Raw genomic sequence first — 10,198 nt, forward strand, 5'->3', positions numbered from 1 at the left:
ACTTACCAAGACATCCACTGCCTGCTGAAGGCAGGCACCACCACAACCAAGCCTGGAATGTTTTTTCGGGTCCATCTTGTTCACACTGGCTTTGGGAGGAGAAGGTAGCCTTGGAGATACTGACAGCATCCCTGGATACTGCCTTCCTCAGTATTCCACCTTCTTTAAGGACAGGGGAAACTCTGCTGAACAGTTTTAACTTCTGCATGGCTGTGACCTGCTGTTCTTCCTCTGAAATGCCGTCAGTTCCACCCATTTTTGACCTGTTGCCTGGTGTGTTTTTTATGATGGGAGCACACTGAGCTGTGTTTCTTCTCTCCATCTAGAGTAAAGCTCTCACAATTTTGAAAGACTTTATGCTTCTTGCTGTTACATGCCTGTTTCAGAAATAGGTAATGCCTGGCTTATGTCTGGTGTCTCCCCTGCTAATTCCTGTTGTACTGGTGCTCATGGCCATCTCTGTGACACAAGCCATGTCCTTTGCCTGAGGTTGTGGTGGGAGCATTTGCTACAGGGGTTGTTTGGAAATTTGTGTCAGTACATTGAGGGTGTTACACAGCCTGATTTGTAGCCACCTTTTAGTTTGCAGGTTTATTAAGGGACCTGCTAGTGAAACCTCATGTCTGTATCACTGTCACAACATGATGCTGCTTGGAAGGGATTTTACTCCTGATTTTACCTGAAACTTGATGAAGAGTGATGTGTTCCTGAAAAATGGTTGCTATGTAGATGGTTGGAGCATATTTAGAATCAGCATATTAAGAATTAGTTTGGGTTGGAAGGGACCTTCAAAGCTCATCTAGTCCAATGCCCTGCCATGACCAGGAACATCTTCACCCAGATCAGGTTGCTCAGAGCTCTGTCCAGCCTGGCCTGGGATGTCTCCAGGGATGGGGCATCCACCACCTCTCTGGGCAACCTGGGCCAGTGTTTCACCACCTTCGGTGTAAAACCATTCTTCCTCATGTCTAGTCTGATGTTCCAGTTCTTGGTGTATTTATTGCCAACAGTTCTGGCCTCTGGCCTTTATTTCTTCTTAGCTTTCGTGGTTTTTAATTAGATGCAATTCAGTTGTTTCACAGCTTCCGAACTCTTTCATCTGGGGAATCATGGTTTTTGCCAGCCCTGCAGGTGTTTGCTGTGATATGAAATGCCAAGTTAATTTCTCACAATTATCATTGCTTTGACCTGCTTATCTGCTGTCCTGCAAACGCTTTTACCAAGTGCACTTGCAACATTTGTTGATCGATAGTCTCTCTTGAAAAATTATTTCTGGTTAAGAAAGAGGACCTTTCCTAGGTGTGCTTCTTGCATAACCCTGGTTTGCTTTTAAATTACTTAATCTTGGCATTTCCCGTCTTCTGGATACTCCTGCTGAAGCTACTTGAAGTAGTGTAGAGGCTTTCATTCCCTTTGATTCCTCTGCAGGAAAAACATAACATAGCAGCAAGGTAAACATCTCCCTTGTTCTCACTGAGGAGCTTGGTAACTTCCTTTGCTTCACTCTGTTTACTTTGTTTTCTTGTGCAATTAAGGTGTGACTTACCAGAGCGCTGATAAAGGGGCTGATCTTTTCAGTGGGGCCTCCTCTCAATGGCTTAGTTCAGTCAGTGCTGCAGAAAATTGTTCCCTTGTCCCCTCCCAGTCCCAGTGTCACTGTGGCCATGGCATGACAATGTACAGAGCTGAGCACACCTGAGTGCAACGGAGCTGAGATCTTTATTGGGTTTTGTTTTCTGCTTGTCCCTTGTGGGCTCTTGCAGACAGAGAACAAAGTTTTTCTCACAAAATGTGGACATACGCAGTTCTCAGGAGGTTGGGCTGACCATGTCCTGCAGTGTTTTGTCTGCCATGATGGCGGCTGCACTTCGGTTACTTCACATACACCACAAATGTTTCGCTTGGTTCTGCTGGGAGCAAAGCTGCTGTGGTTGGTGGCTGTTGGTACTACTGCTGTTCCTAAAAGTAACCCAAGGTATTACTGCTTGGCTACCTCCCCAGCTGTGCAAAGATGAGAAAAGCAGAGGAAGGCACATTCCACTAAGACTTCCCTAAATAAAGTTTACACTGTTGTGGATCTTAGTGTTAAATAACATTTCAGTGTTTCGGTGCTAGCAATGGGCAATTCAATGCACAGAGTGTGTGGCCTGAGTTTTGCAGGTGTCATACACACTTGCAATGCCCTGCACTAACAGCTCAGTGCCACTGCAAACCCCACCGGTTTAGTCCAATAGCCAGTGCATCCTGCAGAGCAAACTGGGAGGCTGAAATACCTTCGTCCGAGTAAACTCAGAAAATCTTGCTTTACAGATCCAAGTTCTGAAATAGTGTTCCAGCCTTTCCTCCCTGCAGTCTGCATAATCCCGTTTACAGCCGTAAGGCATTTCAGTGACCCGTATCTGCTGACGGCTTGAGCAGAAACAGGACTGAACTTACTTTATATCTGATCTGCATCCAATGCTGAGCTGATGTTATGGCTGTAAGTAATTTATTCCAGCCTGGCTGCAAATACAAGACTCAATTTCCTATAAAACAGTTACATCTCCTTTGATATATCAATCTCATGCTCTTGTACACATCCCTCCAGACAGAGCGATTATCTAAATAGAGGTGCTGATTTTACTGTGGGAGATGGGTCCCTCTAAAAGGCTGAGAACATTCGGCCTCTGTTAGCTTAGGAAAAGGCATGTGGAGGGTTCCACAAGCTCTGTCCCATTTTCAGTGCTGCATTTGTCCCTTGATGGTGTCAGGGGTAACCAGCTGCAACCACCTTAGAGAAAGGATGCCAGAACTGAGAGCCCCTGCACAGTAGTGCTCTGAAAATAAATATGCAGGCTCATAAAATAACAAGTGTAAACATGTACATACCTGGCTCCTCCAGCCCAGTGTCTGTCCTCGGACAGGGAACATCCAGGGAAGACACAGGGCCAGGGCAAACTGATGATGATAATTACTAAGAGGCTGTTGGCTTCCAGCCATCTCCAGCCCCAGGACGTGTCCACTCTATGGTCACTGGTCCCCAGAGTGTGTCCCATTTTGTGTGGGCACTGACAGGAGCGGTGGGATGGGCTGGCTGGCTGCAAAACCAGGCTCCCTCAGGATGTCTTTGGTCAATAACCTTTTATGAGGAGCACCAGTGAGGGACTTATTGCTTGTGTGGGGAAGGAGCTGGAGGTGGTACTGCTGGAGGTTTCTCTCACCTGGCCCTGCTTTCTTTGCAGAACGACATCTACGAGTGGAGCCGAGACCACCGTGTGCACCACAAGTACTCTGAGACGGATGCAGACCCACACAATGCCCGGCGCGGCTTCTTCTTCTCCCACATTGGCTGGCTCTTTGTGCGCAAGCACCGGGACGTCATAGAGAAGGGGAGGAAACTGGATTTCACCGACCTGCTGGATGACCCTGTCGTCAGGTTCCAAAGAAAGTAAGTGGGGAGCGCTCGGCCCTTGTGCGAGGCAGGGTGGAGAGGTTCCTCCACCTGGCTGTCTACTTGTGGCTCACTTCTTGATTTTATTTTCCCTTTCTTTCCTTATTTTTCCTCCCCCAAGATATCCCTGCCACTCTGATGGCAGGGACTGGGACTACCATCCCTCCGACCCCCGCTATTGCCGTGTGGCTGATTGCTGGCTGTCCTTGCAGGCTGCACAAGCCACAAGCCCTCTCCTTGTCCCTCTGCTTTTCCAAAAAGCCGGGGCTGGCCATGAAAACAGCCACAGGAGAAGTTGCTGGGATCTTGGCCCTTCTCCTTTGATGGAGCAAAGGCTGTAATCACTCACTGCCTTCATGCAGAAGTTCATGTTTCACTCTGCAAACTCATCTCTGGCACCCATGGGCCAGCACAGACCAAGTGCTTCCTCTCCCAAGAGTGTCATTTTTCACAGCCTTAATCATCTCCCTTGCGAATTAGCACAGACCTAGTTCAGTTTGCTGTGCACATTGTGAGAGGTGGGTATGGAGGGGCGTGTGAGTACCTGTATTACATGCACAAATTGCAGAATCTCTCTGCCTTGCAAGCATTTGGTTCAGGTACTTCAGCAAACTACAGAAGCTCATTTCTGAGTGCTTTATGGGTGAGGGCAACAGTCAGTTGAGTCCAGAAATCAGTTTATTTTGTGTTAGAGAAATCCATGGACTAGCAGAATTACCCCTGCATCAGAAGAGCTCCAGGAGTGAAGAATTCCCAACCTTCCACATATTGTTGCTTTTACTGGCTCCTCAGTTGGCAGCATGTGTTTGCAAAAGCTGCTTTGCAGTTTGCTGCAGCTCCTCTTGGCAGTGTTATTATTACCTTTGCAAGACAACAGCATTCCATGATAAGCAGGCTCTGCTGCTTTAGTTACGCTGCACATTTTGTGTAGTGATGAAGTATGTTTTCTGCAAGGAAGTTAAATCCTAGCAAGTGTCTCTGTTCTGAATTTAAGACTTTTGAGTTTGCCTTCCTTTATTTAGGAATAAAAATTCATATTTTCCTTTCTATAATGTTCAAGTGTTGGGGTTTTTTGACAGCGTGCAAAACCTGACAGGTCAGATCAGTAAGAATCATAATGAACCCTGCTTCTTTGTCGTATTTTAAGGCCGAATTGTTAGCTTTGCTGAATTTAAAGGTGCTGGTGAGCTGTGAATGAGGTACTGCTCAGTCTGCAGTTTAAAACCACATCACTTCAGCTGAAAGCTTAGTACTGCTCCAGCAAAATTTGACCCTCTGTGAATAATGGAGCAAATAATCCTGCATGTGATGTGAGACACTGAGGGCTGAAGTGTCTTCAAGACAATTTTCATGTGGTGGAAGCAATGCTGTTCTCCAAGCATGTATTGAGGCGTTGGTTCCCCTGAACTCTGAGTAAGGAGATTTCTTATTCCAGGGTGGATGTTTCAGTCAAAGTAAGACAGAGAAAACATAGTTGGGTGCTTGTTCAGATGAAAGATCTCATGTCTTCATTAAAGACTTAAGTTTGGACTTCTTGCATCTTACAAAATGGCTTTAATTGGTGCCTGATGAGGTGTTTTCATATTCATTTTCTTCTTCTGGAGCAGGAGATGCTTTGAACTTTGAAGGAATTTTCTGGACTGGAAAATATTTTTCTTAGCCAGCTCTGCTTAAATCCTGGGCTTGAACTGATGAGGTTTGCAAACCTTATCCATGGCTGTGTTCAAAAGTCAATCAGATCAGTGGGAATTTATATTTATCTTCGGTAGAGGAAAGAACGGGGACTGTTTCCTTTGGAGAGCCTTGACTTAGGTACGTGAAGGTAGAGTTCACTGAGAAAGCTGAGGAGATACTGTCTTTTCACCATGGTCGGTGTTACTGGAGAGCTGCAGGTCTCCTTCTGGATCCCAGCATGGCAGGTACAACCTCAAAAAAACAACCTTCAGAGCTCATCTCATCCAACCCCTCTGCCACGAGCAGGGACTTCTTCACCTAGATCAGGTTGCTTAGGGCCCCATCCAGCCTGCCCTTGAATATCTCCAGGGATGGGATGTCCACCACCTCTCTGGGCAACCTGGGCCCCCTCATTGTAAAAAAATTTCTTCCTCATGTGTGGCCTGAATCCCCCCTCTTTTAGTTTAAAACCATCACCCCTTGTCCTATCATGACAGACTCTGCTAAAAAGTCTGTCTCCATCTTTCTTATAGGTCCTTTTTAAGTACTGAAAGGCTGCAATAACGTCTCCCTGGAGACATCCCTGTAGACCTCCCATCAACTATAAGGCATCCTTCTGCTGATGCCTGAGAGATGATGAGGCCAGCCCAGGTTGTCAGGAGTTTCTGGCAGAGCTGTGTCTCCAGAGATCCATCCTCTCTTTCCCCCCCCAGCTGTTATTCCCACTGGGGTAATGGTGTCCTTTTTTTTTTCCCTGCAGATATTACAAGAGTTCGGTCGTGCTGATGTGCTTTGTGATCCCTACTGTTGTGCCATGGTACCTCTGGGGAGAGAGTCTGTGGAATGCCTACTTCCTTGCCTCGATCCTACGGTACACCATCTCCCTTAATGTCACCTGGCTGGTCAACAGTGCTGCCCACATGTATGGCAACCGCCCTTATGACAAGTACATCAACCCCAGGCAGAACACCTTTGTGACACTGGGAGCCATCGGTAAGTGCTGTAGCCCTGGGTAGAGCTTTTGCAAAGCTCAGAGTGAAATCCCATCCTGTTTTGAAAGTACATGTGAGGGGTGGACCTGCTGGAAAGCAGCATTGCAGAGAAGGACCTGGAAGTCCTGGTGGACAACAGGCTGACCATGAGTCAGCAATGTGCTCTTGTGGCCAAGAGGGCCAATGGTATCTTGGGGCACATTAGAAAAAGTGTGAGCAGCAGGTTGAGCGAACTTGTCCTCCCCCTCTACTCTGCTCTGGTGAGGCCACATCTGGAGTACTGTGTTCTGGGCTCCCCAGTTTAAGAGGACAAGGAATTACTGGAGGGAGTCCAGCAGAGAGCTACGAAGATGAGGAGGGGCCTAGAGCATCTTTCTGATGAGGAGAGACTGAGAGAGCTGGGTCTGTTCAGCCTGGAGAAGAGAAGGCTGAGAGGGGGTTTCATCAATATTTATCAATATCTCAAGGGTGGGTGTTAAGAGGATGCACCAGACTCCTTCAGTGGTGCCCAGCAGTAGGATGAGGGGCAATGGGCACAGACTGAAGCATTGGAGGTTCCAGCTAAACATGAGGAGAAAGTTTTTTCCTTTGAGGGTGCCAGAGCACTGGAACAGGCTGCCCAGAGAGGTTGTGGAGTCTCTTTCTCTGGAGACATTCTAAACGCACCTGGACACATTCCTGTGCCATCTGCTCTGGTGACCCTGCTTTACCAGGTGGGTTGGACTAGATGATCTCCAGAGGTCCCTTCCAACCCCAGCCACTCTGTGATTCTGTGATTCACCCTGGTCAGGCTTTGGGCATCTGCAGCTGGCCACCGCTTGAAGCAAGGGCTTGGAGGAGGCTGGAGCCTGCATGTCCTAGAGGAAGGCTCCCTTATTCTAGTGATGGTGCCCACAATGAAATAATGCCTTGTAGTCTCTGGGCAAAGATGTGTTAATGGTAGCAATCCTCTCTGCAGTTGCCTGGGGACAGTGCAGCAGACGTGATTCTGCTTGTTACTGGGTTGTGCGTCTCCTCTCTTGAAGCACTTATTCTGGTCCCAATAGGGGTGAGATGTGCCCCTTCCTACTGGGCAGAAAAGCCCAAACCACTGGGATGGAGTCCACTGTGAGTCTGCCCCAGAGGTCTCCCGCAGTCAGAGGTGAAGCATAACCTGTTCTGGCGTTGGAATATCCTACCCGAGCATGTTCTTAAGTTCATAAACATGCTGGACATGTGATCTTCAAAATCTCTCTCTGTTTTCCAGGCGAGGGTTTCCACAACTACCACCACACCTTTCCATTCGACTACTCAGCCAGCGAGCTGGGCCTGAAGTTCAACCCTACCACTTGGTTCATTGACTTCATGTTTTGGTTGGGGTTGGTCACTGACCGCAAACAGGCTCCAAAGGAAATGATCCAAGCTCGCAAGGAAAGGACTGGAGATGGCAGCGCTTGAAAAGCAACACTTGGCCGTTACAGGCTGTCCTACACATGGGTGGGTGGGTGTGTGCCCACTCACATGCCTGTGGTGGATTTCTTTTCCTCTGGGTAAAATTAGATTTGATTTTTTTTTTTTTTTTTCCCCCCAGATCAGTTGGGCCAAATTAATTCCCCAGGAACAGATTCAGCCCCAGTTGTTTTTTTTTTTCCTTATTAGCTGTCTTATGTCTAAGCTTCAGACTATTAAGTGTAAAAATGTTATTATTTAATATTAGAGTTATACAGGAGAGAGATTTGATTTTTAGTCTTTGTAGTTCATGTCTGAGATAAATTGTAATTTGCTTATTCATGGTAAATCTGGCAGGTTGGAGGAGCTAACTATCCTTTCCAAGTGCAGTTAGGGGAGATTTTTGTTTCTACTATTAATCGAACATGCTTTCAAGATGTGTATCTCAGAGGGGATGGAGTAGAGCCCAGTGTGCTGTTTCAACCACAGACTAATAGAAAGGAACAGTAACAGCACCAAGGAAAAACAGGATGTCCAAGGGGAAAAAAATCAGCTTAAATTTAGTTAGACATTAGTTTAAAAATCTGCTCTTTTTTTCTTTTTGTTAGCCCTGTTAGCCAGCCTGTTGCGCTGCTGTCTTTGCTAAATATGAAAACCAATTGTTGATGAGCAGGCTTTTGTGTTGAAGATTAGTCTCTATACAGGCCAGAATACCAACTGATGCTATGTTAAGATGATTCCTTTGTTGTTGCATATACATTGTAGTTTGTAAAGGTATAGAGCTCGACAATGTCTTAAGCCAAATACAGCTTCGGTTTCAATGTTTGAAGACCTAAGTTATATTCTAATCAGTCATGGCCATCCATGCATGCATATTTTAGCTCCTTTTGCACAAGAGGCCTCTTAATTTCTTTTTCTGCCTTTGACTAGTGGGTCTTAGGAAATAGACCTTTATCTAAGTCAGAGTCTCTACTAATATTTCAGCTGCATGCAACATCCATTGGTTTCTGAGCAAAATATAAAGACAGTTATGTAGCTTCTGAATTTAACAGTTGCCTTGTTAAAAAAAAAAATTAAAAAAATAAATTAAAAAAAAAAAAAAGAAAAAAAAGAAAAAAGGCATGTAGAATTAATGGGACATATAGCCCTTTGTGTTAGATGTTAGCCAGTGCAGGAGAGAGGCTTTGTACTGTCAGCACTGGAGCACTTTTGGAGATAGAGGGTGTGAGTTTCATTTATAAAGAAGGTCACCGCCTTGCCCCCAAGAGAGACAGTGCCTGTTTCCCAGCTGTGCGGCCCTGGGCAAGGCAGATCTCAAGATAACTGAGACTCAAGCCCAGCTATTTTCAGGAAAGATGTAAAACTGAAAAAAAAAAAGAAGTTTTCTTTGTTCCGTTTCTTGTTTTTTTCAATGATGCCATATAATATAAGAGCATTGTCTTTATTCTGTATTTCATCCAGCAGGTGTTCTAACAGTGTTACTTTGCCATTAATGATGTGTAAACTCTTGAGTGATTTACAATAAACAGTTATGAGATAGACTGGCTGCTGTGTTTCATTTTGAAACATCTCCAAAAGCCAAGGGCTTTGTGCATCACGCATCAGAAGTACAGCAGTGTTTTGCTTTCCCTTTCCAGCTATTCATTCAGGGCAGTGTCTCCACAATACACGGCATTTCTACTTTCCTCATCAGTGGAAGGAGGAGTGTTGTCAAACGGAAGGGCACCCAGAGATTTGATGACTTTGGGCTTAGTGGCCAAGCTGATAAAGAGGGAAAAAAATAATAAAGCTGCCATAAGCTTGAAAGGTGACAGTGGCAAGTTCCTGCATGTGAAAATCCCACTTTAATAGCAAAATATCAGCCCAATGTGACTGCAGGACAACTCTTTGACCAAAAATATTATGAATTTTCTTTAGACTTTGCTGTTAAGTTCTCCTTTTTTCTGTTGAGATGTGCCTGAAGACCTGGATGTGCATAAAGTTGTGTTTTGATGTGCATTCATCTGGAGTCAGGCTGTTTGACGGACATAGGAGTTTCACACGCGTGCGTAGGAGACACCCCCTTGACCCGCTATGGTGTCTGCAGGAGGGGGTGGAAATGGGATCCCAGAGCTGGGACCTTCGCAACCTGCTGGTTGGAAACAAAGAGCTGTTGCTTCCTTCTCAATGTGGGAGGTTGGAGAGTGGCAAATATCACTGGGAACCCATCTTGAAAATGGTGTGGTGAATGTGTTTGGACTGGACTTCTGAGCACAGAAGCAAAGCTGGGAAGACGCGAAATGCCTGATTTTACTGGTGCTCCCATCATTTCATTTGTGCAATTTCCTGGCTGGAGAACTGCAGTGGATGTGCTTTACAGGAACTTGCATACACATCTTCCTGTTGAACCTTAGCATACTTTAGATACTTACTTTTGTTTTTTCTTTTGTGCTGCTATTACTTGGACTTCCTTAAGCTGATTCTTGTCAAGTAGATAGTGAAAGAAGAATAATTGGCCCTGCAAAGGGGTACATGCTGTTCTGAACCTCTGTGACTACCTGAAACTACAACAAACTGCAACTGTTCTGTTTTCTTTCCCTTACGGGTATCAGATTTCAGTAGCAACACCAGTTCCAGTGGGATTCGGCGATCTGACATTTTGAAACCATTGGCAAGTTACCCATGGTTTTGAAAC

The 10,198-nt window shown here is 45.7% G+C and overlaps 1 protein-coding gene across 1 annotated transcript in view; it reads left to right on the top strand.

The window, feature by feature from the left end:
- Window positions 1-9,063, top strand: part of SCD5 (stearoyl-CoA desaturase 5) — a 31,390-nt gene extending 22,327 nt beyond the window's left edge. Inside the window, exons 3-5 of the mRNA XM_082051504.1 lie at window positions 3,222-3,427; window positions 5,865-6,097; window positions 7,343-9,063. Coding sequence (XP_081907630.1) covers window positions 3,222-3,427; window positions 5,865-6,097; window positions 7,343-7,533 — 630 coding nt within the window. The 3' untranslated portion in view covers window positions 7,534-9,063. The remainder of the gene's footprint in view (window positions 1-3,221; window positions 3,428-5,864; window positions 6,098-7,342) is intronic.
- The last annotated feature ends 1,135 nt before the right edge of the window (window positions 9,064-10,198 follow it).

This window comes from Streptopelia decaocto (genome assembly GCF_964273445.1).
Source record: "Streptopelia decaocto genome assembly, chromosome: 4".
Classification (NCBI taxonomy): Eukaryota; Metazoa; Chordata; class Aves; order Columbiformes; family Columbidae; genus Streptopelia; species Streptopelia decaocto.